The sequence below is a fragment of the Pantherophis guttatus genome, chromosome 13, assembly GCF_059756535.1.
Source record: "Pantherophis guttatus breed Tessera chromosome 13, ASM5975653v1, whole genome shotgun sequence".
NCBI lineage: Eukaryota > Metazoa > Chordata > Lepidosauria > Squamata > Colubridae > Pantherophis > Pantherophis guttatus.
In genome coordinates this window covers 22,253,387-22,281,386 of record NC_142075.1, presented here as the reverse complement: position 1 = coordinate 22,281,386, position 28,000 = coordinate 22,253,387, and the positions used below count along the sequence as shown (strand labels likewise).

The following is a 28,000-nucleotide window of genomic DNA, read 5'->3' as shown; positions in this document are numbered from 1 at the left end:
TCTTCTCTGACTTGACCTTGATCACCTGACCTTGATGGCTAGCTGATCCCTAGATGCTAGTTAGCTAGTTAGTTAGTTAGTTAGTTAGTTAGTTAGTTAGTTAGTTTGCAAGAAGGCTTGTGAGAAAGGCCATTCCATTCCACGCTCAGTCGCTTTGCAGATCTTCGCGTTTTGAGGCTGCAACGGGAAATGTCAGATTTTCCATCTTTCCGAGCAAATTCTTGGAAACTCTGACCTTGTGATGAATGGCAGACAGCTTTTGTGATTATTATAAGCAGGCTGTAAGCCGTGTGTGATTACTGAAAACAGGTGGGGAGCAGGATACCAGGGGTGAATCCAGGGTAAACAGAGAACAAAGCAGGAGTGAACCAGATTCTCACAATCTTGATTATTGGCGCCTCCCTGAACACAACAAGCTCAGGACTCAACAGCCTGCTTCTGCTCCTTTTTTTCCTGAAATGAGGTGGAATGGTTCTAGAGCAGGGGTCTGCAACCCACGGCTCTGGAGCCACATGTGGCTCTTTCATCCCTCTGCTGCGGCTCCCTGTCGCTCAAAATATGCATCACAACCGCCAATGTGCGACACCCGCCAGCACACGATTTATTGAGCTTTTCGACCCATCTATTTTTTTTTTCGGAGTTCAGAAAGTTTTTGTTGCGTGCAGAAATAAAAATTTGTTTTCTCTGTAGCAGGTCATTGATTTCATAAATGCAACGCACTATCGTTTTTTTGTATGCATATATGCATAAAGGTAAAAAAAACGATATAGGCAGTGTTATCTTCATTTTAGACGTCAAAAGGGTTTTGTGGCTCCCGATGTTTTCTTTTCTGTGGGAAAGGGGTCCAAATGGCTCTTTTGAGTGTTTAAGGTTGCCAACCCCTGTTCTAGAGCAACTCGGCCACTGTTTTCCACTTGACGGAGCTAGATCAGGTTGGAAGAATAGTTTTAAAAAGATGCAGGCTGCTGTAGCGGTTCAAGGGTTGGCCTAGAAAGCTGGAGGGTTCCATTTAAAATAAATTTTTATTTGAGTATAAATATTAAAAAAACATAACATAACATATACACAACAAACATTTATACAACATATAAACAAAAAGATTATGTTTCCTTCTTAAGCATTTTTTCAAAGTGACATTCTACTTATAATATATTTCTTCACCTCTCCTTAATCTAATAACATTTTTTTTTAAATCGGTAATATTTCCCTCTATATTTTTTGTTTATTTCTCATTTTTAACCAATTATACCAATTATTCCATATTTTGTAATAATCTGATTCTTCTCTTTCTTGTATTTCTTTTGTTAACCTATCCATTTCAGCGCATTCTAGAATTTTTTCTATTAATTCTGTTTCATTTGGCGTTCTTTCTTGCTTCCAATTTTTTGCGTAAATTATTCTTGCAGCTGTTAGTATGTGAATTGTGAGATATTTGATATCTTTTGGGTATGATTTATTAAAAATTCCTAATAAAAATGTTTCTGGTTCTTTTTCTATCTGTGTTTCTGTTATTTGTTCCAACCATTTTTTAATATTAGACCAAAATTTCTTTGCTGCCGGGCAAGCTGGAGGGTTCCAAGTTGCAGATTTTCCTTAAGCACAGAAGCCATCTGGGAGACTTTAGGCCAATTTTGACCCACCTCGAAAGGTTATTGTGATGGTGAAAATAGGAAGTGGGAGCATTCTGCATGCCACTTTGAGCTGTGCAAAAAAAAGGGAGGATCGAAGAATTTATTTATTTATGTATTTATTGTCATATTTATATGCCACCCTTTTCCCGAGGGACTCGGGGCGGCTCACAAAATAAAACAGTCCAACAATAAATAGAATTAAAATGTTAAAATCCAATTTAAAAACCCCAAATCCCCCAAATTAAAATGCACGGCAGATCAGGGAATTTGCTGAAAGAGCCATGTCTTTAAGTCAGTGTGGAAGGTGCGGAGGTCGGGGGCCGTCCAGAGCCCAGTGCGTAAACCATTCCAGAGGGTCGGTGAATTGATTTTCTTTCCTTTATTTTTTGGATTTTTAGTTTTTAGATTTTTAGTTTTAGAATATACATCAACATCAATACATGAACAGTGCGGCATCTGGGTATCATTCATTTTGGGACAAATAGCAATAATAATAATATTAATAATATTTGTTACATTAATCAAACTTATGAAATCCTAGTATTAATATACATGTTTGTGTTAAAGTAATTCAATATTTCAATGTTCCATTTTAATGCCGATCACAATATCATTTGAGTTTACAGAGTACTGCCATCTTTCAACCTCTAATCTTTTTCTCTAGTTATTGCTTTTATTCCATTGTATGAAAAATATGTGTGCTAATATTCCCCCTATTTCTTATTTCTGCCTCTATTCTGGCTTCTAGTCAGGCCACAGAATTGATTTTCTTAACAAGCGCAAGGAGTGTATTCTTGCTTCCTGTAAAAGGCTGCATTTCATGCAGAAGTCATGCAAGTAATTTATGTCCTGCAGCAGATTATCATATTTATGATAATTTACCCAGATGAATATCATAATTTTGATGAGTTACCCAGCCGATTATCACGAAGGTATTTATGACACTTTATCCAGCTGGTTGTCATAATTTATAATAATCTGTAGCTATAGATGTTAATTTATTTCAAATCCAACTGGACGCTGAATTCTCATGGAAATTATTTTGTTTGATGAGCAATTTGCACCTCTCAAAAGCTTCTGGTTTTTCAAGGAATGCATCCTGATTATTGTTTTTTTTTCCCTTGAATCTGACTCCCCTGTCTACTTCGGTCAAATGGCAGGATATAATTTTCTGGGATACAAGAATGAATTGGCAGTGCCACTGGGTTCATGGATGAATGGTGTGATTGAAGTCATTTCCCACAGAAACTCACATTATTACCACCCATAACCATCCGTGTTTGATGCAACTTCCCGCAAATCTTCCAGCCCATTTATTGAAGGAAAATACACCCAGTTTGGGAATGGAATGGACAATGGGGGTGAGGACTTATCTGTGGGAACAACCAGCTCAACCCCTTTGGTCCAGAAAGATTGAAAATCAAACCAGCTGTTCAGGTAGGGAAAAGCTCAGCGGACACAGGTTCGAATTCGTTCTAAAAAATTCCAAAACCTTCTTTATAATATTCACCAGAAGGACAAGCAAAAAGGACTTGCTTTGAAAGCTTCAGGAATACAGAATAACAGAGCCCGGAGGGACCTTGGAGGTCTTCTTAGCTCAAGCAGGAGACCCTAAAGACTATTTCAGATAAATAGCAGGCCAGTCTCTCCTTGAAAACCTCAAGTGATGGAGCACCCACAATTTCTGGAGGCAAATCATTCCACTGATTAACCCTCAACTTCTGGAGGCAAGCTGTTCCGTTGATTAGTTGTTCTTCTCAGAAAAGTCCTCCTTAGTTATAGAACCATGATGGCGAACCGTTGGCACGCGTGCCATAGTTGGGCCAGTCAGGGGACGGGGCCAGTCAGAATTTTTACTACCGGTTCTCCGGACTACTCAAAATTTCCGCTACCGGTTCTCCAGAACTTGTCAGAACCTGCTGAAACCTGCTGGGTGGGTTCTACTCACCTTTACGACTGGTTTGCAACGGGGCCACGTGCGCTTCTGATGACGTCGGGGTCGGTGGGCGGAGCCTCCCGCTGGTTTTACTACCGGTTCTATAGAACCGGTCCAAACCGGGGGCAACCCACCACTGCCACCAACCCTACTTCCCGGAGGAGACAACCCTGAAATTATCCTCCGATAATGCTCAGTGTTCACATTTCCAAAATGTGAACCCGGCTTATATGGTTAACTGTATTGGCTTGGGGCCCCTCCCGCCTGTTCTTGCAAATTGAGAAAAAAAATATTAAAATTTAGAATCAGAGGGGCAGCATTCTTGTCCAACTGGATAGCGGTTGCTGCTTAACCCGAGTCTTCTCTGCGGCTATTTTAAGCTGAATTTGCTATTTATCCCCCTGCAGTGAGATCATGCGCATTTACAGGAATGAGACTATTCAGCGTCCCCTTGTAAAATAAATGTCATTGGAGGGTGTTATTTCCATTTATATGAATTACTATTGATTTTGGCCTTGCAGGCCGTTGGGAGAAAATGTGACTTCATTGTGAATGTGAACTGCAAGGAAAATCAAGTTTTGAGGCATGGAATTCGAGTTGCAAATGAGAAGGACTAAAATGCTGGAAACGGAGATTTGGGGAAAAAGTAAAAGAGAGAGTGCCCGTTCTTAACCGCTCCGAGAGAAAACTAATGGGGAATGTGGGAATAAACACATGTATTAACTATCTGGTGTTGCTTGGGTAAACCCACTTTGCTGGGGGAGATTTGAGAATTCAGGGTGGCAATATAAAATTCATCGAGCCAGAGAAAATGCCAAAAGGATTTCAAACCCATCAACCAACATTCTGGTTTAACGGCGTCTGAAACAGGTCATTTCCTGAAGCCTGGGAGGAGTGTAATAATTGCCTTTGGATATGTAGGCATGCAGCTAGTAGTTTCTACAAGGTGCAATTACTTGAAGAATTCCAGCGTGTAATAAATACCACAGGTAGACATAAATGCTAAGGTGGGCTTTCAGTTATAGACTTAAAAATTCTAGATTAGTGTTTCACAACCTTGGCACACTTTTAAGCTTTGTGGACTTTCCAACTCCCAGAATCCCCCAACCTGCAATCCGAGGTTGGCTAGAGAATTCTGGGAGTTGAAATCCACAAAGCTTCCAATTCCTAGAAACTTCCAATTCCTAGAATCTCCCAGCCGGCAATCCCAGGCTGGCTGGGGAATTCTGGGAGTTGAAATCCACAAAGTTTCAAGTTGCCAACTTTATAAACTTCCAATTCCTAGAATCCCCCAATCTGCAATCCGAGGCTGGCTAGGGAATTCTGGGAGTTGAAATCCACAAAGTTTCAAGTTGCCAACTTTATAAACTTCCAATTCCTAGAATGTCCCAGCCTGCAATCCCAGGCTGGCTGGGGAATTCTGGGAGTTGAAATCCACAAAGCTTCAAGTTGCCAACTTTGTGGACTTCTAACTCCCAGAATCCCCCAACCTGCAATCCTAGGCTGGCTGGGGAATTCTGGGAATTGAAGTCCACAAAGTCTCAAATCCCCCAAGGTTGAGAAGAACTAGTTTAGACTCTCGTTATCTGTCTTCCCTTCCACCTCACGGGACACACAAGAATTTTATTAGTGGCTTTGAAGATCAGTTGATATCCACTAGAGCAGTTTCCCCTAATCTTGGCTGCGTTAAGATGACTGGAAATGGCAGAAAATGGTCAGGAATTAGAGAAAACACACTCACCGCAACATAAGAGTTAACCGGAAAAAATTTGAAGGCAGGAAATCTGTGGGTTTGTTTTTTTTTTAAATTGAATTTCCAGTGCACACCTGAAGTGAGAAAGAGTCAACCATTCCGTTGCGCCTCTGCAGCTCTGGAGGGCAAATGGTTCTCGTGGGCAGAGGTGCGAACTCAAATAGCAGCAACCGCACTACCAAATACAGTTCAACATTTGTCACATTTCTTATTTTTCTTACTTTATCCTCCGCTTCTGGGTAGGAGGGCTGAGGCTGCGGTTCCAATTTTCTTGAGTTTCAGCCGAGAAAGCATTTGCCTTCAGCGCGAGGCGAGGAAGACTTGGGGTGTTTGCAAAACTCATTCTGAAAATGTCTTTCCGTCGATCCGAAGTCAGCCGTGGAAAAGCCACTGGGGGGGACCAAACATGGTGGGTTCACACCTTTCAGCCTTTGAAAGTTGAGTGGGTGAGCTGGAGCCATCATCAGTAAAGGGGAGCCTGCTTGGAGGTCTTCCATCACTTGAGAGGGGTTGGGGAGAGGGCTTCAGGGGATGGGGAGGGCCTCAGACCAAGACTCTAATCTAGTTTGATTAAAAAAAAAAAACCACAAGTTTCAATAAAGGAAAATATTTGTAGTTCGGGGTTGAAACGAGGGAATCCTAGGTGCTCTCTGAGCTTGGTTGTTTTCTTGAAGACATTTCGTGACCCAACTAGGGAACATCATCAGTGCTAGAAGGGAGTGGAGCTTGTGGAGTGAAAGAAGAGGAGAACTGTGAGGTCTTTAGTGCTTTTAGAGCTTGGCTGTTTTCTTGAAGACGTTTCGTGACCCAACTAGGGAACATCATCAGTGCTAGGGGTGGGGGGGGGGGAGGAATGTTGGAAAGGTTAGGTTCTTTACGTTCCATTTAAAAAGAGCATTTAGAATTGAAGATAGTCCTTGACTTATGACAGGGGTCTCCAAACTCGGGAACTTTTAAGACTTGTAGGACTTCAAATCTTAAAAGTTAATTTTAAAGTTAAAGTTAATTTGTGTCCACAAATCTTAAAAGTTGCTTAGTTTGACTTACAACCCAAATTTCCATTGCTGGCTGAAGAATTCTGGGAGCTGAAGTCCACAAATCTTAAAAGTTGCTAAGTTTGGAGAGCCCCGCCTTACGAACCCAAATTTCCATTGCTAAGCCAAAAAAAAACAGGAGAGAAACTAGCAAAAAGATATCATAAATTCGGAATGCTGCAGAACCAATTCGTAACTTATCTTTGACGGGTGGAGAGCCCGTTATAAATTAATTTGCTACACGGCCGGTCGTTAAGCGAGGACTACCTGTAAAAGCATTCCATTCTGGTCCATCTGGGTTCCCCTCCCATCTACGAGAAAGGATGTTTTGGGAGTTTCTGGAAAAACCTCGATTGCGATTCTCTACTTCTCCAACGTAGCACAATGCACTTTTCACTTACTGAAAGGATTCTTTCATTGCTGCCGGTCAAAAAGCAGCGATTCTCGTTCCACCCCAAGGATCCGCTGCCTGAAAGTGCTCTAAAAAGGTCATGGAGGCAGGAACCCAGCAGATTAAAAAAAAAAATTAGAAGGGGGAAAGGGGAAACGTTCTTCCCAAAAATCACTTTTTTCTGAATAGCTGGGTTGAAATTTTCTAAGGGGGTGCTGCATTGGTGATGGAGAAACAGCGCCCTCTGCAGTCCAAAAAGATTATTTTTTCTCTTCCGTTCAAAGTCTATAGCAGATATAGCGAACCTTTTTGCCGTTGTGTGCCAAAAGCGGGGGTCGCGCAGGGGTGGCGTTGTGCGCGCATGTGCCCTCATCCATAATTCAATGTGTCCCGTCCCCCACATATGCACGTGTGACCCCCCTGCACGACCCCCTCTTTTGAAATGCGATGGCACGATGGGCCGGGTAGGCCTATTTTTCACCCTCCCCAGGCTCCAGGGGCTTTCTTGGAGCCTGGGAAGGGCGAAAACGGCCTTCCCCACTCCACCGCTCCCCTGGAGGCCCTCTGGAGGCCGGAAACGTCCATTTTCTGACTTCCAGTGGGACCGAAAGGCCCATTTTTTGCTCTCCCCAGGCTCCAGAGGCTTTCTTGGAGCCTGGGGAGGGCAAAAACAGCCTTCCCTACACACACACATCCAGAGACCTTCCGGAAGGCCAGAAACCTCCAGTTTCCCAACTTCCAGTGGGCCCAGAAGGCCCGAAAATTAGCTGGCTGGTGCGTTTCAGCTACTGAACTTCCAGTTTCAGCCAGCTACTCTTCCAGGTTTCTGGAGCACATGAGCACACGACGATCAGCTAGCCAGCGCACATGCTCACGCCGGAAAATGGAAGACCAGCTCTTTTAGTTTCCAGCACTGCCGCAGGCAAAAAGGGCAGCTGATCGTCACACATACATGCGCGCCAGAAACCCGAAAGAGGAATGGGGTGACGCCGCGCGTGCCAGGCGACATGGATCCATGTACCACTTCGGGCACGCCTGCCATAGGTTCGCCATCACGGGTCTCTAGAGATTCTCAGTCCTCCAGTTCATTATGTTGTCCCAAAGGTGCTGTTTTTCAAGAGACAACTGGACTTTGTTGTTTTTTTTCTTTTGAAGACGTTTCGCTTCTCATCCAAGAAGCTTCTTCAGCTCTGACAAAGATTTCTCGAAAAGAAAAGAAAAAAAAAACAACAAGGAAGTCCAGTTGCCTCCTGAAAAAAACGCACCTTTGGAGACTTCCGTTCAATGGTTTCGTATTCTCAGAGACGGCCTGCAGGTTTTCTTTTTCAAGGGTTTTCCAAAGTGGTTCGCCGTTGTCTCCTTCCTGGGGCTGAGAGAAAACCTTGGAACGGAACAAATAAAAAAGTAAACTAAAATAAAATGGTGGTAAGGATTACCTGCGGTGATCACCTAACTAGCAGCAGCAAGAAACAAGCAAAGGATAATCTGGAGGAAACCAGATTTATTGAGACAGTTTAAAGAGTCCAGCAAACCACAAAGGGAACTTGGCCAGGGCAGGAATAAAACCACCACACGGAAGAGGGGGGAAAAAAATGAGCCTATTCTTGACGTTATCAAGGAAGCCTTTTCGGGAGGCGGCAAAGCTGGGTCATTTCTGGAGCAGCCGTCAAAATTCTGATCCTGGAACATTCCCCGTCTTAAGGCAGCCGTTTTGCTAAACTGCAGTCCGATGTTCAGAGTTCCCCGATGCAACGACCATCGTCCAGAGACCAGGAGAAGGAGATGGACACAACCGTTCTAGACTCTGGACGACGTGAGGGAGGAAGAGCACACCGGGAAACGGGGAGGCGATGCGCGTCGAAGGGCTGGCTTGGTGGGGCGGGGGTCGGATGCACACCATCGCCTCCTGCGGGATGGGGGGAGGCCTTGGGGATGACTAAGGGGCTCCTCCCGCAAAGATGAGCTCCAGGGCAGCCTGGATGTCTCCCCCGGTGGCCTGCAGGGCACGGAGGCTCAGCTCGTCGTCATGGATGCCCATGTCTCGCAGCTGCTGCAGCTGGGGCTGCCACTGGCTCTGAAAGAGGGAAGCAAAACAAGAGGAAAAGACACCACGTCAAACACCGTCATGGACACGGATATAGCCTGTCAGGGTAATGATGATTTAAAGCTGACTAGCCAATGTAAGGCTAATGCAACTGTAAAGCTGATGAAATGTAAGGCTGATGCAATGAGAATAAATCAGCATTAGTATAGCCCAGGGGTGAAATCCAGCAGTTTCTGACAGGTTCTGGAGAACCGGTAGCGGAAATTTTGAGCAGTTCAGGGAACTGGTAGTGGAAATTTTGAGCAGTTCAGAGAACCGGCAAATACCACCTCTGGCTGGCCCCAGAGTGGGGTGGGAATGGAGATTTTGCAATATCCTTCCCCCAGGAGTGGGGAGGGAATGGGGATTTTGCAGTATCCTTCCCCTGGAGTGGGGTGGGAATGGAGATGTTGCAGTATCCTTCCCCTGCCATGCCCACCAAGCCATGCCCACAGAACCGGTAGCAAAAAAAATTGGATTTCACCACTGGTATAGCCAGTTTAAGACTCTGAAGGGGTCCACAAAAGTCTTTTACCTCTTTAAGAGATGTTTATAAATTTCAGCCAAGAGAGGGCATAGTCTCTCTCGTGTCTGGTATTCATTGCTGAGTTCTCCGTGTAGAGTTAAGAAGAAGTTTGATTGCTTGCTGGGTATTTGCATACCACGTATATTTCTGTGTATGTCTTGTATATAAACCACTGTTAAATGTCTAAGGCTCTGTGTGTTGTGTTTTGCTCCTGGGTTGTCTCCTAATAGTAGTCACGCTGCAAACATTCTGACATAGCCTGACCCCCGGTGCAAGATTCAAATATCTCACATACCCGTCACTGTTGAGCCTTGCCTACCTCGCTGGGGCGTTGGGAAGAAACCAGCAGAACTGGATATTTAGACAACTGTGGAGTCCTTGGGGCTCTCTGAGCTTGATTGTTTGCAGACCTTTCATTACCCAACTATATGTCATCATCAGCGTGAGTGTGGAGTTTGCTCTCTGTAAATGTGTACAGGGAACTTGCTCTGCCAGTGTTGGGTGTGGGGAGGTTTCCTTGGTACTTTCCTTGGTAGAAGGGAATTGTTTTCTGCTTGTTTGTCTGGTGTTAATCCCTGCTTATCTGAGAGCAAGCTACGGAAGAGGGTGCAGTCTGGTCTTTTTGTTTCCTTAGCTTTTTTTCATTTCCTCTTTTGAATGGTGTGTAAATGTGGTTTATCTCCTTGTGTCCGTTGATGGCTAATTTGTCTGGATGCCAGGAATTCCCAGCATTTTTGAGATTTAGGCTTGGTGGTCTAGGATGCCTACGGTTTCCTAATTTAGACTATTGGAGGGCTGAACTGAAATGCAAGGACATGAATGAATGAATAAATGAATGAATGAATGACCATCCCAACTTCCTGGAGATTTATCGACCTGAAGGTTAGGCTGTCCTGATGCCTGGAGGGCGTGCTGTAAGGCCTGGCTGAAGAGGTCATTGGTGATGGGTGTTCCTGACTGCACGCTAGAAGACATGGGAGACGTGCCGGAAGAATGGCCCTGAAAAAGGGGAAGACAGAAACGGTCAATCAGGAGCAGACCCCGCCTTCCTAACCTTTCAAGATCCACTCCTGGCTTATCAGCCAGTTTAGCACCAAGGAAGGTTATAAGTGTAACAAAATTCATAACTCAAGCTTATTCACATTATCTACCCAAGTTTTTTTCAGTCTTTTCTGCCAACCCGAAAGAAAGATGCAGCTGCTTTAAAAGACACGCTAAAGTTGTTGCTGCTTTAATGATTCTGTTCATTAAAGCAGCTATATCTTTCTTCTCTTTTTTTTTTACTTGTGAGGAAGCCTGAAAGGAGACGCTTGCACAAATCCAAAGCTCTTCTTCCAAATCATTTTATGAAACCCAGCGCTGCCTTAAAACCAACAATTCCTCGACCTGGTGCCCTCCAGATAAATTGGACTGCAATCCCAAACTGGCTGGGGAATTCTGGAGTCAAAGTCCGCAAAGCTTTAAAGTTGCCAAGGTTGAGTTAACACCAAGACCAACTCTTTCTCACCATCAGTCTCCTCTGCCACCTCTCAAGAGGGACTAGAACAGGGGTGTCAAACGCAAGGCGCGGGGGGCTGGATCTGGCCTATGGGGCCACCTTGGAAATAGTGAAGAACCGGCCCGCGGTGCCTCTGCCCATGAAAACAGAGCTCGCGTGGGCCACGCATGGCCCCCCTGAGCTCCGTTTTCGCAAGCAGAGTGTTGCAGGAGGCCGTCGCAGCTGAAAACGGAGCTCACCAGGGCCGTGCGTGCTCCCCCACCCGAGCTCCGTTTTCACGAGCAGAGTGCTGCAGGAGGCTGTCTCAGCCGAAAATGGAGCTCACAAGGGCCGTGCATGCCCCCCCCCCCCGTCCGGAGCTCTGTTTTTGGTGGCAGGAGGGCTGCAGGAGGCCGTCCCAACTGAAAACGGAGCTCACCAGGGCCATGCGTGCCCCCTCACCCAAGCTCTGTTTTCGCTGACAGGAGGGTTGCAGGAGGCCATCCCAGCTGAAAACAGAGCTCACCAGGGCCGTGCGTGCCCCCCCACCTGAGCTCCGTTTTCATGAGCAGAGTGCTGCAGGAGGCTGTCTCAGCCGAAAACGGAGCTCACAAGGGCCGTGCATGCCCCCCCCCCTCCTGAGCTCCGTTTTTGCTGGCAGGAGAGTTGCAGGAAGTGGTCGCAGCCAAAAACGGAACTCGGAGCCCGTTTTCGCTGGCAGAGCGCTCGGGCCACCACAGTCGCCCCCGACGCGGCTGGCATCATGCTGGCCATGCCCACCCTGGCCACACACACACACACAAGGTCAAACACAACCCTGATGCAGCCCTCAATGAAATCGAGTTTGACACCCCTGGACTAGAAACTCTACTGGTGGCTTTTGAGATCAGCCAAACTCTCTCTGCCCCCAGCTGACCTGCGTTCCAGGCGTTGGAGTTTGTGAGCTGCTCTCTGGGGTGCTGGCCAGGGCGAGGGCCGTGGCCAACTCGCTCTGCGTGATGGGCCGAGGCCCCGCAGCGCCGGTGTAGCCAAGAGACGCCGGCCGGGATCCAGAAGTGCTGCTGGATGGCGTGGTCCTTGTGCTCTGTTGGGAAAGGAGAGGCTTCAATCAGGACAATGCTTTGGTAGAAATCCTTAAACCCCGCTCCTACAGGTGACAAGAGGCTGCTGAGAAATTCAGGAGTTTTTAAAAGCCACATTTAATCATCATCTTCTTTTAACGACCCCATAATCCCTTGCAATGGGGTGGAGTCTGAATGGAGCTAGCAGAGTGTTTACTTCCTGTCGCTAATGCAGAGTTTTGTTCAGCAGATAATATTCTCAGTGTGCCCAGAGAGAGAAATTTATTTTATTTTATTTTATTTTTATTTTTATTGCAATTGATATGCCGCCCTTCTCCCGAAGGACTCAAGGCGGCTTACAAGATAAAAATTCAACAATATGAATTAAATATAAATTAAAATCCAATTAAAATTAATTAAAATTATTACAATGTAAATGAAATATCTGCCTAGGATCGAAATCACAGCCTCCTGATTGCAAGGCGAGAGCTCCACCTGTAGGACACCGCACTACTAAAAGCCACATTTAATCCCAGAAAAAAAAAATGGGAATAATCTCCTATTACTCCCAAGAGAAGATCTGGGGAAGGTCCCGGAGTGTGGATCAGGCAAACAGGCCTTCTCAGTGGCAGCCTGAATTTATGGTAGATTCTCCTTCCAGAGGTAGAAATGAGCCCAGACCTGTTTCCATTTCTTGAAGGACCCAAAGAGATGCCTCCTCAACTTATAGAAGACCTGGATATTGCGCAGGTCAGAAAGAGGGATCAGAAGATACCTGCAGACACCCTCACATCCTGGACGTAAACTGTTTCAACTCCTTCCCTCTGGACGTTGGGCATTGCATGCCAAAACAACTGGACACAGGGACAGATTTTTTTCCCCCTCGTGCCTTCACCCTGCTGAACACCTGATTCTCACAGTGCCATGTAGTTCTGCTTATCTTTATTATATTCTTTGCTCTCCCTCCACCTCTTATTAGTAGTATTGTTGTGGTGGTGATGATGATGATTATTCTGTTGCTTTGAATGTACACTGAGAGCTTCTGCACCAGAAACCAGTTCTTTGTGTATCTAATCACACTTGGCCAAATATTCTGTGCTGCTGTTCTGTTCTGTTCTGTTCTGTTCTGTTCTGTTGTTCTGTTCTGTTGTTCTGTTCTGTTCTGTTGTTCGGTTCGGTTCCGTTCGGTTCCGTTCCGGTTCCATTCCACTCCACTCCACTCTATTTCTATTATTTCTATTTCTATTTCTATTTCTATTTCTATTTCTATTTCTATTTCTATTTCTATTATTTCTATTTCTATTTCTATAATTTAATTTATCCCATTTCTATGCCGCCCAACTCCCAAGGGACTCTGGGCGGCTTACAGCAAAAGTAATGCGAACAATGAACATAGACAAATTATTAAAAAACATTATAAAAACATTTTAAAAACATTAAAAGCCCATGCACACCATTCATGGCCGGATCTCACAAGATTGCAAGATTGCAAGATTTCTATTTCTATTTCTATTTCTCTATTATTTCTATTTCTATTTCTATTTCTATTTCTATTTCTATTTCTATTTCTACTTCTACTTCTACTTCTACTTCTACTTCTACTTCTACTTCTACTTCTATTTCTATTTCTATTCACAGTCCCATCCCTTCCACTCCACTCTACTCTTAGTGTTGGGCTTTCCTTCTCAGAGACGTCCCCTCCCTCCCCCCCCCCCCCCGGTCTTCTCCCGTTACCTGATGGAAGTCATCTTCATCATCAGAGAGGCCTTCAAAAAGGAACCCTCCTGGACGAGAGAGAAGGAGAGGGAAAGAAACAACACTGAACCTCCTCCTAAAATCAGGCCTCTCCCACCGGACACCCACGGTCGAGATCTGCCATTTCAGTGACCAGGCGTAAGCACCATTCCTTCAACACCACTGTCACTTCAAACAGTCTCTAGACGAACGGTCCTTAAGTGAGGATTCCCTGTAGCCCCTCGCCCCCTCCCAAGTGTTAAATCTGGCAATTTGTGCTCCGTGTCATAGCATGTCCCTTACCCGGCATGTCACGGTAGGAGCTGGAAGGCATGCTGCTGCGCGAGGAGGTCTCTGCGGTGGGCAAGGGGGCGCTGCCTGCCACAGAATGGAGGACCAAGACGATGGCATTCACCAAAGCAGGGTGGCTTGGGATGAGCCTAGAGAAACCAGCGAGAATGAATTGGGGAGGAGGGCTAGAGTGTCCCTGAATCATAGAGTTTGGATGGCCTCGGTGGCACAGTGGTTAGAATGCGGTACTGCAGGCTACTTCTGCTGACTGCCGGCTGACTGCAATTTGGCAGATCGAATCTCCCCAGGCTCAAGGTTGACTCAGCCTTCCGTCCTTCTGAGGTGGGTAAAATGAGGACCCAGATTGTTGGGGGCAAGAGGCTGACTCTGTGAACCGCTTAGAGAGGGCTGTAAAAGCACTGTGAAGCGGTATATAAGTCTAAGTGCTATGGCTATGGCCTCGAAGCTCACCTAGTCTATCCCTCAGTCTAAAATCTGCCGGATTTCCAGGATATGGGTAGTGCCCAACTTACAACGGTTCTTTTAATGACCATTCCAAGTCACGACGACACTGGAAAAAGAGAGTGATGAACATTTTTCACACTTATGACCATTGCAGCATCCTCATGGGTCAGGAGATCAAAATTCAGACCCTTGGCCACCGACTCATATTTATGTGATCCCTTCTGAGAAGCCAAGTCCGATGGGGAAAGCTGGATTCACTTAACAAATGTGTCAGGAAGGTTAACAACTGCCCCTGATTCGCTTAACAACAGTGACGGGAAAGGTCATTAAAATGGGCCAAAAAACTCACTTAACAGATGTCTCAGTTAGCAACATAAAAGGTTGACCTCGGTTGTAGTCATAACTCAAGGACTATCTTATTATCAACTGTTTTACCTTTGAATGTAAGCCATCCAGAGTTACCGTATGGCAAGATGGGAAGCGAATAAATTTTTACAAATCAATCAATCAATCAATGAAAGAGAAAAATGGATTTTGAAAAGCATCGGTAGCACACTTACGTGTCCAGCATGGCTGGGTCAGCAAAAACAGAGAAAAGGTCTTTATCCTGCAGGACCCCTGAGAGATAAAGAGAGTAGGAGGAGTAATGAGCCAATACAGGTAATCCTTGACTTACAAAACCTTTCGTTTAGTGACCGTTCGAAGTTACGACAGCACTGGAAAATAGTGACTTATGACCGTTTTTCACACTGATGATCGTTGCGGCGTCCCCGTGGTCATGTGATTTACCATCGGATGCTTGAAAACTGGCTCCTATTTATGACGGCTGCAATGTCCCGGGGGGTCATGTGATTTTCCCCCTTTTGCGACCTTTCACGAGCAAAGTCAGATTCGCTTCATGACCGCGTTACTAACTTAACAACTGCAGTGATTGACTTCACAAACCGGGGCGAGAACAGTCGTAAAATGGGGCAAAACTCACTCTTATCCACTGCCAGGAGTTTGATCCTGACCGGCTCAAGGTTGACTCAGCCTTCCATCCTTCTGAGGTCGGTAAAATGAGGACTGAGATTGTTGGGGGCAAGAGGCTGACTCTGTAAACCTCTTAGAGAGGGCTATAAAGCGGTATATAAGTCTAAGCGATCTTCCTTCCTTCCTTCCTTCCTTCCTTCCTTCCTTCCTTCCTTCCTTCCTTCCTTCCTTCCTTCCTGTTAGAATGCAGCATTGCAGGCAAACTCTATCCATGGTCTGAAGTTTGATCCTGACCGGCTCCAGGTTGACTCAGCCTTACATCCTTGAGTAAAATGAGGACCCAAATTGTTGGGGGCAAGAGGCTGACTCTGTAAACCTCTTAGAGAGGGCTGTGAGGCAGCAGTTTATAAGTCTAAGTGCCCTTCCTTCCTTCCTTCCTTCCTTCCTTCCTTCCTTCCTTCCTTCCTTCCCTTCCCGTGGTTAGAATGCAGCATTCCAGGCTAACTCTGCCCACTGTCAGGAGTTCAATCCTGACTGGCTCATGGTTGTCCCAGCCTTCCATTCTTCCGAGGACCCAGATTGTTGGGGGCAAGAGGCTGACTCTGTAAACCGCTTAGAGAGGGCTGTAAAAGCACTGTGAAGCGGTATATAAGTCTACATGCTGCTATTTGTCACTAAGACTCACCCAAAGCGATGGGATCACTGCTGAGGCCGGGAGTGGCGATAATGATCTGATCCAGGGATTCCTTATTCCCCAACATCTTGAAGACCTGCGTGGGAAACCAAAGGGAGATTCACACGAGAGAAACAACAGGATCCTGGAGAAGTCCAGTTGTTCTAAAATTCACATCTAATTTCCAATATCTGGCTATTATAATTCTACCCGTTATAATCATAATTCTAATCAATTCTTTCTCATATTTTAGAATAGAAGAATGGTATTGTGAAATGTGGAAATTAGCTTTAAACGATAAAATGACATGCAATATTAAAATTAGAAATGGTGTCTATAAAGAAGATATTTTCTGGAAAATTTAGAAACCATTCGTGGACTATGCGCTGGGAAAATTGGATGCTTCGGTACCTGTACCCCGAGAACGTGGATTTTGGCGATCATGAGGATATATCCGAAGAACCAAATCTTCCTTTCTTATGTATAGTGCAGGGTGAAGTATTGTATATGTTGTCTGTAATGTTATTTAAAAAAAAATTTAATAAAAAAAATTTTTTTTTAAAAAAAAAGAGAGAAGTCCAGTTGTGTGTTTGTTGGGGAAGCAAAAGAAAAAGCCCAAAAAGAAAAAGCAAACTTTCGTGACTCACCGAATCTCTGAAGACGGGGCTGCTGTGTAAAGCCGTGTGTAAGACGCGAAACTCTCTCACGGCCGCCATTTTATCCACCGGCTCTGTAGAAGAGACAAGGGTGATAACAAAAGTGCTGGAGTGCGCTGAAATGGATAGACTGACAAAAGAAATAAGGGAGAAGAGAGAAACGGAGGAGTATTTGGTATGGAATGTATGGCACAAATCAGTGGTGAAATCTAAAATTTGTTACTACCGGTTCTGGGGGCGTGGGTTGGTGGTGGTGGTGGGGGGGTAATGTGACTGGGTGGGCGTGGCCATTTTTTTTTTTTACTTTTAAAACCATTTTTCCTACAACCTCTTCGGCGAAGAAAAAATGTTTTCAAAAGGCTCTGACGATCCCAGCTGTGCCGCGTGATCGTCAGAGGCTTTTTTTTTTTTTTTACTTTTAAAAGCATTTTTTCGTCGGAAGAGGTTGTAGAAAAAAGCCTTTTAAAAGTTAAAAAAAAAAAGCCTCTGATGATCGTGCGACTCAGCTGAGCATGGTTGGGGGGGGGGGCAGGAATTTTTGCTACCGGTTCTCCGAACCACCCGCCGCCATCGCTACCGGATTGGGCGATCCGGTCCGAACCGGGAGCATTTCACCCCTGCTCTGTTGTCGTCGTAAGTCGAGGACTACCTTCAATAAAACCATTAAAAAAGCAGTTTGAGAGACAAAGTGGGGAAGTTACCTGGTTTCTGCTCCGGTTCGGGCCAGGATTTTCGGAGAACGTGGATGGTAGAGCCGGACTGAATCCCGTAGAATTCGAGCGTTTGTTCATCCCGCAGTTTCCGGCCACAATAGATGAGATCTGAAAGGCAGATGAGACTTATATTCTTTTTTTTTTTTCTATTTGTTCATAAACATTTTGAACACAGTGCATTGTCAGGGTATATCATTTACAAAAGAAAAATAAAGACAAAAAGAAATATTAACACATATACAGATAACAATAGCGATAACGTAACAGAATAGTTTTGGCTAAATTTCTCTTTATATTGGCTTATTTATAATTCTGTTAATTATAGTAGCATATTTATAATTATTATCTATGTTTATATTTAATTCATACATAGCAATAATCTTGCTTAGTAAAGAAAGTGCATATTTGATTATTCATATAATAACTGCAGCGAGGATAGTATTTGTGCAAAGATGGAAAGTAGAGAAAATCCCGTTGGAAGGGGAAGTAATTAAAAAAAAATTTTAGACTGTGCAGAAATGAATAGATTAACCTTGATGATTAAAGAGCGAGAAGATAAGGAATATTTTAAGATATGGGGAAAATTTTATGATTGGTTAGAAAAGAGAAATAGATAAAGGTTTTGATAACGAAATAGGAGAATATTATATTAAATGTATTGTACTTGGGGGGAAATATCGTAATAGGAAAATGGAAGTTATAAGGGAAGAAATGAAGATAGGAGGAGTAATCAAAAAGAAGAAGTAGTTACTGAAGAAACACTGAGATGACACACAGGAGGATTGATGTATTATGTGTTTGTGTAAAAAAATTTAAAAAAAAACTTTTACACAAAAAAAGGACGTTATAGGGGATTGCACGCCAAAAACAACTAGACACATGCAGTTTTTTCCTGCATGTCATCACTCTGCTAAACAACTCATTCCCACAACACTGTCAAACTATTTACTAAGACTGTATTACTATTCTTCTTCTCATCCTTCCTATTACCCATCTCCTCCGCTTATGACTATAACCTTGTTGCTTGTATCTTTACGATTTGGATTGTTTTATTTAGTTTCCTAGTATGATTTGTTGATTGCTTATTTAGTATCCTGTGATTATCACTGTGTTGTATCTTATGATTCTTGATGAATGTATTTTTTATGTATCTTATGATTCTTGATGAATGTATTTTTATGTATCTTATGATTCTTGATGAATATATTTTTATGTATCTTATGATTCTTGATGAATATATTTTTATGTATCTTATGATTCCTGATGAATATATTTTTATGTATCTTATGATTCCTGATGAATATATTTTTATGTATCTTATGATTCTTGATGAATATATTTTTATGTATCTTATGATTCCTGATGAATATATTTTTATGTATCTTATGATTCCTGATGAATATATTTTTATGTATCTTATGATTCTTGATGAATATATTTTTATGTATCTTATGATTCTTGATGAATGTATTATTTTTATGTACACTGAGAGCTTATGCACCGAAGACAAATTCCTTGTGTGTCCAATCACACTTGGCCAATAAAGAATTCTATTCTATTCTAAAATGGGGTAAAACTCACTTAACCATTGCTTTGCTTAGCAGCAGAAATGTTGGGCTCAATTGTGGCCGTAAGTCAAGGACTACCTGTATTTTACACCATTGCATTTTCAGTTCTTTGATCTGAGGCCCAAGTTAAAAAAAAAAAAAAAGCAAGGAGCTGGCTGGGGAATTCTGGGAGTTGAAATCCACATATAGTTGCCTATAGCCAGTGGTGGGATTCAAGTACTTTAACAACCGGTTCTCTGCCCTAATGATTTCTTCCAACAACCAGTTTGCCAAACTGCTCAGAAAGTTAACAACCGGTTCTCCCGAAGTGGTGCGAACCGGCCGAATCCCACCACTGCCTATAGCTCTTTCCCAGGGCCATCAAGCTCAGCCTTGGAGAGCAACCTGGGTCTCGGATAAAACGACGATGCACCAGCCTACCAATGAACTCCGGGTCAGGGATGGACTCCTGTAACTTTCCCGTAATGAGCTGTTTCAGGTACGAGATGCTGCAACCCCCCAGCGGGCACTCGCCGAGCTCGCTTTCCGGCAGCCGCAAGATGGATTTGGGAGCCAGGGGTTGGTCGGCCAGCTTCACCGCGATGTAACACTCAGAGAGAGACATGGTGGGGCTGGGGTGGCTTGATTCTCTGAGGTCCCAATCCGAACTCCAAGCAGAATCTGGAAAAGAAACTGTGTCACAAACAAGAGAATCTGTCTGTCTGCTATCTATCTATCTATCTATCTATCTATCTATCTATCTATCTATCTATCTATCTATCATCTATCAACTGTCAAACTAGTTATTAATTCTGCATTACTATTAATCTTCTCATCGTTCCTATCACCCATCTCCTCCCACTTCTGACTGTATGACTGTAACCTTGTTGCTGGTATCCTTACGATTTATATTGATATTGTTTCCTGATTGCTTATTTGTTCCCTATGACTATCATTAAGTGTTGTACCGTATGATTCTTGACGAACGTATCTTTTCCTTTATGTACACTGAGAGCGTAGGCACCAAGACAAATTCCTTGTGTGTCCAATCACACTTGGCCGATAAACAATTCTATTCTATTCTGTTCTACCAGTATTCATCTATGTCTGTCTCTCTTCCTCTTCCATCTATTTCCCATCTATCCATCCATCCATCCATCATCTATCTATGTCTGTCTCTCTCTCTCACTCCCATTATCAATCTTCTATCTATCTTCTATCTATCCAGCTATTTATCTATTTTCTATTTCTCTTTCATCAATCCATCTATCTTCTACCTATCTGTCTGTCTGTCATCTATTTGCCACCTATCTTCTATCTCTCTGTCTTCCATCTATGTATCTATCTATCTATCTATCCATCCATCCAGCATCCATCCTTCTTCCATCTTATCTCTCTTATCTACCAATCTATCTACAGCATCCATCCCATTCTATATCATCCATCTTCCATCTATGGTCTATGTATCAATTGATCAATCAATCTATAGCATCCATCTTCTACCTATCCAGCTATTTATCTATTTTCTATCTATTTCTCTATCATCCATCCATCTTCTATCTATCTGTCTGTCTTGTCTGTCATCTATTTGCCATCTATCTTCTATCTCTCTGTCTTCCATCCATCTATCCATCCATCCAGCATCCATCCTTCTTCCATCTTATGTCTCTTATCTACCAATCTATCTACAGCATCCATCCCATTCTATATCATCCATCTTCCATCTATGTATCAATTGATCAATCAATCAATCAATCAATCAATCAATACCGTCCATCTTCTATCTATCCCAAAGGTCCCTTTTTTCAAGAACCATGACCTGGATGACTGAGAACATCCACCCACCCAAATTTGTCTTGAATTCTCTACGTGGGCCTGTAGTGTCTCTCTCTCTCCCTCTCCTCTCCCTATCTAAAAAAATAGCTGCAATTCTATGCCTCCAGACCAGGCCAGCTTCTTCCAGGTGAAAATGAGGCCAGAGTTGGCCCAAGTTGGCCTACCTCGCAGGGTTGTTAGGAGGAGGATAGACATTTAAATAGGGAGGGAGGGGGGAAAGCCCACTGAAGCTTCCTTGGAAGAGGATCAGAGTAAGGAAAAGGCAGGGAAATAGAATTAAACCAACCATAGGGGTTGGGTCTCCCCCACCCCAAATAATGCCATACTTGTCAGCTCTACCCATTGGGCAATATTGCATTTCTTTATAATAATATTTTGCCCAGGTGACTAATGGACCCCGCAGATTCCCTACTATGCTTCCTGGGAGGGGAAAAAAAGGGGGGGAAGGGAAAGGGGACCCCTCCCCCCACCAACAGCCCCTCCATATCACCCCCTCCCCAACCTCCCCTCCCCCACTAACCCCCTTTATTCCTCCTTACCTGCCTGTTTACAACCAGCTGGCTGCTCCAACCGGAAACGCTTCCCCGAGCCCGCGCGAGGCATGCCGGGGCTTGTAGGCGGCCAGGAATGAGCCCTTCACATTCCCTGCTCAAGCCAAGCAGCGCCGGGTGGAAAAGGAAAAGAGTCCGTCGAAGAGGCGGGGAACACGCCAACCGCGCCGGAAGTCCCGCCCCCTCTCCCGTCCGCCTTGTTTTGTTTTTTTTTTAAAAAAAGGATGCTGGGAACTGCAGTCCTTTGAAGGGAAGGCGCGGCTTTGGGAGTCAGGAAGGCGGGCGCATTTGTGGCGTCGCGGCCTTCCGCGTCCCCGCCAATCAAGAGAGAGAAGGGGGGGCAGGAGGCGGCCAATGGGCGCGCGGGATTTCGGGGGCGCGCGGGATTCAAAAGTGCTAGAGCAGGCCAGGGCCGTCCCTTTAATGAATTTCAGGCGAGATACCAAAGTTTTGCAACCTTTGGTAGGCAAGAAATGTGGACGTTTTTATTCCCTGTACAGTAGGACTACATAACCAAATGGGTTATGTAGTCCTACTGTACAGGGAATAAAAACGTCCACATTTCTTGCCATTTGGGAGAGGAGCGGACTATTGCTTTTATTGTCATTAATTTTAAAAACAGCCAGTTTTTTTTTCAATTATATTGTTTTTGTTTGTTTCCTAGGAGGATTTGATAGTTTATTAGTAACCTTGACTATCACTGTGTTGTCTCTTATGATTCTTGAGGAATATATTTTATTCTCCTTATGTACACTGAGAGCATATGCACCAAAGACAAATTCCTTGTGTGTCCAATCACACTTGGCCAATAAAATTCTATTCTATTCTATCGTATCCTATCCTATCCTATTCTCCATCATTCTATTCTGTTCTATTCTCTATCATTCTATTCTATTCTATTCTATTCTATTCTATTCTATTCTCCATCATTCTATTCTATTCTATTCTCCATCCTCCTATCCTATCCTATCCTATTCTCCATCATTCTATTCTATTCTATTCTCTATCGTTCTATTCTATTCTATTCTATTCTATTCTATTCTATTCTATTCTATTCTATTCTATTCTATTCTATTCTCCATCATTCTATTCTATTCTATTCTCCATCCTCCTATCCTATCCTATCCTATCCTATTCTCCATCATTCTGTTCTATTCTATTCTATTTATATTGGCAACTAGTAGAAACAAACTAAGTCACAAAGCATATATCAAAGCCTGTGGACTTGTCAAGTTTTTTTTTTTTTAATCACACAAGTATTACAAAAATACTTTAAGATCTTTGGAGGATCATGACTGAACCGATTATTCATTTATTAAATTTATTTGATTGCCCAACTTACACATAGTGACTCGGGGAGGGTTACAAATATTAAAAATCCACAGTACAGAAACCCATATTGCACAACTACCCCAACTTTGTATATGAAGAAAGGATGATTTGTCATCTACGGTCAAAAATCGCTTTCTTTTTTAAAAAAAATAGTATTGGTGACATATAACAACCAGAAAATAGAGTGGAGTAAATATATACATACATATATACATATACATATACATATACATATACATATACATATACATATACATATACATATACATATATATATATCAGGGCTAATAAAATCAGAAAGAAATATACAGTGTAGTAATTAAATGAGAGACTTTTGAACAAACTAAAATATCTCCATAAAGCTCAATCCATTTATTAATCAATTTATTCATTTATTTATTTATTTATACTATCTATTGCTCTTGTACACTTCTGGTGTACAAGAGCTGGGCCGAATTCCTCATACTCCTTTTTGCTGATACACATTTGCTGAAAGTGAGGAAGAGACGCTAGGAGGGATCCCCCAACCCACGATGAGCACGTGCGATTCGGGGGGGCAACGATGTTGACCTCTGCATTCAAGGGAAGCAGTGGCGCCATCTCCGTCTGCAACCTTTCAGCAAAGCCAGGGAACATGGAGGTGCCACCTGCCAGCACGACATTTTTATACATGGTGCTGCGGAGATCCCGGTCACACTTCATCACGGCACTAAAGACAGTATCGTGGATGCCACAACATTCTTTATTCAGATATCCGGGCTCAAAGAGGCCTTCGGGGCACCTGTAACGCTCGGTATCAATGGTAATCACTTGCCCGTCGGGTAGCTCATACTGCTTCTCCAAAGAGGAGGGTGTAGCGGTGGCCATTTCTTTCGCAAAATCCGGGGCCACGTAGCAAAACTTCTCCTTGATGTCCTCCACCATCTCCCTCTCTTCCCGTTTGATGTGGTAGCCTCTTTTATTCAGCATCTGCAGAAGGAAGTCCGTCAGGTCTTCGCCACCCATGTCCATGCGGAAGAGAGCATGGCGGAGGGCTTGGCCTTCGTAGATGGGGAGAGGATCTATCCGGTCGTTCTTTATATCCAGAACTACTCCATTGGTGCGGCCGGAAGCGTAGAGGGAGAGCACGGCTTGAAAGGCCAAGTAGAAGGCTGATGCATTGAAGCTCTCGAACATAATCTGGGTCATCTTCTCTTCCTCGCTCTTCAAGTTCCTGGGACTCTCGGACAGCAAGACTGGATGTTCCTCCGGGGCCAACTGCAACTCTTTGTAGAAAACATGGTGCCAGATTTTCTCCATGTCATCCCAGTTGTTAATAAAGCCAAAATGAAAGGAGGACCTCAAGCTCAAGACGTCTCTCCTGCTCTGAGCATCACTTCCCACGTAGAAGGCCTTTCTGTCTTCCACTGCACTCTGCTGCTTGGGCCTCCCAATGATGGGGGGAAGTACTATTCTGGGGAGGTCCTCTCCTGCAACTCCTGCTCTGCAGTTTCTGCTGCTATTGTCCACCACAAGCGCTGCGGTCTCTTGGTCGGCCATTGGTAGGTAAACCTAGGAGAGAACCAGGCAGAGGCATTAAGAATACACTATCTCCATCCTGCAAAATTCAGTATATGAGGGCTCCTTGGGACTCTCTGAGCTTGGTTGATTTCTTGCACACATACCACGTAATGTCATCAGTGTTAGAAGGGAATGGCCTTTACTTGTATTTCATTTTTGTAATTTATTTATTTATTACATGTATTTATGTGCCGCCATTCTCCCGAAGGACTCAGGGCGGCGAACACAGTTAAAAAACAAGTACAATAAAATCCCATTTTAAACCAAATAACTAATTAATAGTAAATAATAAAACCCGGAATCAGAGTCAGCCTATTTGTTTGAACAGCCAAGTCTTCAGGTCCCGACGGAAGGAGCGGAGATCAGGAGCCGTCCGGAGCTCGGTAGGTAATTCATTCCAGAGGGTGGGAGCACCCACAGAGAACGCCCTACCCCTGGTAATTGATATTTGTTTAGTTAATACATAGCATCCCTCATGATTGGACTGTGGGAGATAGATAGATAGATAGATAGATAGATAGATAGATAGATAGATAGATAGATAGATAGTTTATTATATTTGTATACCGCCCTTCTCCCGAAGGACTCAGGGCGGTGAACAGCCGTGGTAAAAACAATGTACAACAAAAATTAAAAGCTTATTAAAATAATTAAATCATTCAGCCTAATTTAAGATAGTTAAATATCTAATATCTAATATAGATGATAGATAGATAGATAGATAGATAGAGAGAGAGAGAGAGAGAGAGAGAGAGAGAGAGAGAGAGAGAGAGAGAGATGGATGGACAGATGGATATATACAGAATTGTTTCTCTTTTGTTCAGGGGATGACAGTCGGTGACATGCCAGCAGAGCCGAGTTAGACATTTTCCAAATTTTTGACACGACATGCCAAAACGTTAGCCATCACTGACTTAAAGCAACCTACCTTCTTTCGTACCATTCCCTTATTATCCCATATTCAAATGAGAAAAAAACAAACAAACCAGAGTTAAGAGCTGAATAACTTGCACTTTTAAGAGACAAGGGCTGGAAGAAATTGATTCAATTGACTTAGTGCCGTTGTTAGCCAGAAGGTCCAATGGGACATTTTGCTAAGGAATATGCAAACTAATAGGGATGTGGTGGCTCAGTGCCTAAGACGCTGTGCTTGTCGATCAAAAGGTCGGCAGTTCAGCGGTTTGAATCCCTAATGCCACCTAACGGGGTGAGCTCCCGTCACTTGTCCCAGCTTCTGCCAACCTAGCAGTTCGAAAGCACGTTAAAAAATGCAAGTAGAAAAATAGGGACCACCTTTGGTGGCGTTTAGTCCTGCCGGCCACATGACCACGGAGACGTCTTCGGACAGCGCTGGCTCTTCGGCTTTGAAACAGATATGAGCACCGCCCCCTAGAGCCGGAAATGACTAGCACATATGTGCAAAGGGAACCTTTACCTTTATACAAACTAGAGCTGGGGACCTTCTTGTAAAAATTTTTTCTGGATGACCATTAAAAGAGCTTCCCTAAACAACCTCCTATTTTAGGGGAACATTAGTTGGGCTACAAGGTTTTCCGCAAGCTTCATTCAGTTCTCATTTGGGTCTGGTTCTGTTTTAGCTCAGCTTCCCATCTGACTTGTTCTTTGTTCCATATTCTTGTTTCTGGCTCATTCTAGATGCTTTTCACAAAGGCAGAGTTCAAACCTAGGACATTTTGAATGCAGAGGGAATGTTCTACCACTAAAGCCAGCAGCTTCTGAGCTAGCTTTGAAAGGAAACTTAAGATTTCTTGATCTTTTCATCTAACTTCCTCTTACAACTCACCTTCTCTCAATCCACTACTGGCAACCCCATTCAAGCCAATATGGGCAGAACATTTAGGGAGAGTGATGGTTTAAAATCCAGTCCATACTTACCCCAAGGCAAGATGGTTAGCTCGGCACTTGATTCCACAATTGTGTCAGCAAGGATCAAATCCTTTCCTTCCCTTTGATTTTTTGCCCCACTGGTATTTATCAGTTTCCTGCTCGTCTTGCCCTTTGATCCTATACTTATCTGTGAGCAGCTGTGAATATGGGCTGTTTGTGCAATAAGTAAATGTCATTAAAACATAGCTATTTTGTAAGGAGGACAACTACAGTATAACCAAATAAGGTTAAACAGGAGCCTTTATCAGCAATATATCTTTGGACATATTCCAAAACTCCTTCTGTATATATTTCAAGAACATTTCCTGGTGCTTACTCAGTTTCAGAGACTGGCATACTGTAAAAAATGGGATGTCGTAGAGAATTGGTTGTTAAAGTAATCAAGAGAGAGAGAGGAAGGGAGGGAGGGAGATATGGTGTGTGTGTGTGTGAGAGAGAGAGAGATGATAGATAGATAGATAGATAGATAGATAGATAGATAGATAGATAGATAGGTGGGTGGATGGATGGATAGATGGATAGATAGATGAGAGAGATATAGATATATGGTATATAGATATATGGGAGAAGAGAGAGATGAGAGATGTAAGATAGATAGAGATGTGAGATAGATAGATGGATAGAGAGATGAGTGATATAGATATATGGTATATAGATATATGGGGGAGAGAGAGAGAGATGAGAGATGTGATGTGAGATGATAGATAGATAGATAGATAGATAGATAGATAGATAGATAGATGATGGGAGAGAGAGACAAACATGGATGGATGGATGGATGGACGGAGGGAAGGATGGATCATGTAAGATTAATAGAATGTATTTTATTCTCCTTATGTACACTGAGAGCATATGCACCAAAGACAAATTCCTTGTGTGTCCAATCACACTTGGCCAATAAAATTCTATTCTATTCTATTCTATTCTATTCTATTCTATTCTATTCTATTCTATTCTATTCTATCCTATCCTATCCTATCCTATCCTATCCTATTCTCCATCATTCTATTCTATTCTATTCTATTCTATTCTATTCTATTCTATTCTATTCTATTCTATTCTATTCTATTCTATTCTCCATCATTCTATTCTATTCTATTCTATTCTATTCTATTCTATTCTATTCTATTCTATTCTATTCTATTCTATTTCATTTTCCATCATCCTATCCTATCCTATTCTCCATCATTCTATTCTATTCTCCATCATCCTATCCTATCCTATCCTATCCTATCCTATCCTATCCTATCCTATCCTCCATCATTCTATTCTATTCTCCATTCTATTCTGTTCTATTCTATTCTCCATTCTATTCTGTTCTATTCTATCCTATTCTATTCTATTCTATTCTATTCTATTCTATTCTATTCTACTCTACTCTACTCTATTCTATTCTATTCTATTTATACTGGCAACTAGTAGAAACAAACTAAGTCACAAAGCATATATCAAAGCCTGTGGATTCGACAAGGTTTTTTTTTTAATCACACGTATTACAAAAATACTTTTAAGATCTTTGGAGGATCATGACTGAACCGATTATTCATTTATTAAATTTATTTGATTGCCCAACTTACACATAGTGACTCGGGGAGGCTTACAAATATTAAAAATCCACAGTACAGAAACCCATATTGCACAACTACCCCAACTTTGTAGATGAAGAAAGGATGATTTGTCATCTACGGTCAAAAATTGCTTTCTTTTTTTAAAAAAATAGTATTGGTGACATATAACAACCAGAAAATAGAGTGAAGAGTGAACAGCGAACGATAGAAATACATGTAATACAAACGTTAATAAAAACCAATTAAAATATACTAAACACTCTGGTCCTAGATAATATAAGACATCCCAGTTTAAAATAAAA

At 43.1% G+C, this 28,000-nt stretch overlaps 2 protein-coding genes across 3 annotated transcripts; both read right to left on the bottom strand.

The window, feature by feature from the left end:
* Positions 1-8,226: 8,226 nt before the first annotated feature.
* UBL7 (ubiquitin like 7) lies at positions 8,227-21,587 on the bottom strand. 2 transcript variants are annotated; one of them, XM_034409538.3, is made up of 11 exons: positions 21,319-21,587; positions 19,385-19,624; positions 17,385-17,504; positions 16,675-16,757; positions 16,040-16,124; positions 14,943-15,000; positions 13,930-14,066; positions 13,627-13,676; positions 11,748-11,915; positions 10,231-10,353; positions 8,227-8,819 (listed from the first exon to the last, which is right to left on the bottom strand). In XM_034409538.3, exons 1-11 carry the CDS (start codon positions 21,380-21,382, stop codon positions 8,682-8,684), a joined length of 1,266 nt encoding a protein of 421 aa, XP_034265429.2. In that variant the 5' UTR covers positions 21,383-21,587; the 3' UTR covers positions 8,227-8,681. The 2 variants fall into 2 exon arrangements, with proteins under 2 accessions (XP_034265429.2, XP_034265430.1); XM_034409539.3 differs by having other exon boundaries at positions 21,323-21,467.
* Positions 21,588-23,058: 1,471 nt separating this feature from the next.
* LOC132711168 (actin, cytoplasmic type 5-like) lies at positions 23,059-24,207 on the bottom strand. The gene has a single exon (XM_087878096.1). It carries the CDS (start codon positions 24,199-24,201, stop codon positions 23,059-23,061), a length of 1,143 nt encoding a protein of 380 aa, XP_087734222.1. The 5' UTR covers positions 24,202-24,207.
* Positions 24,208-28,000: the final 3,793 nt, after the last annotated feature.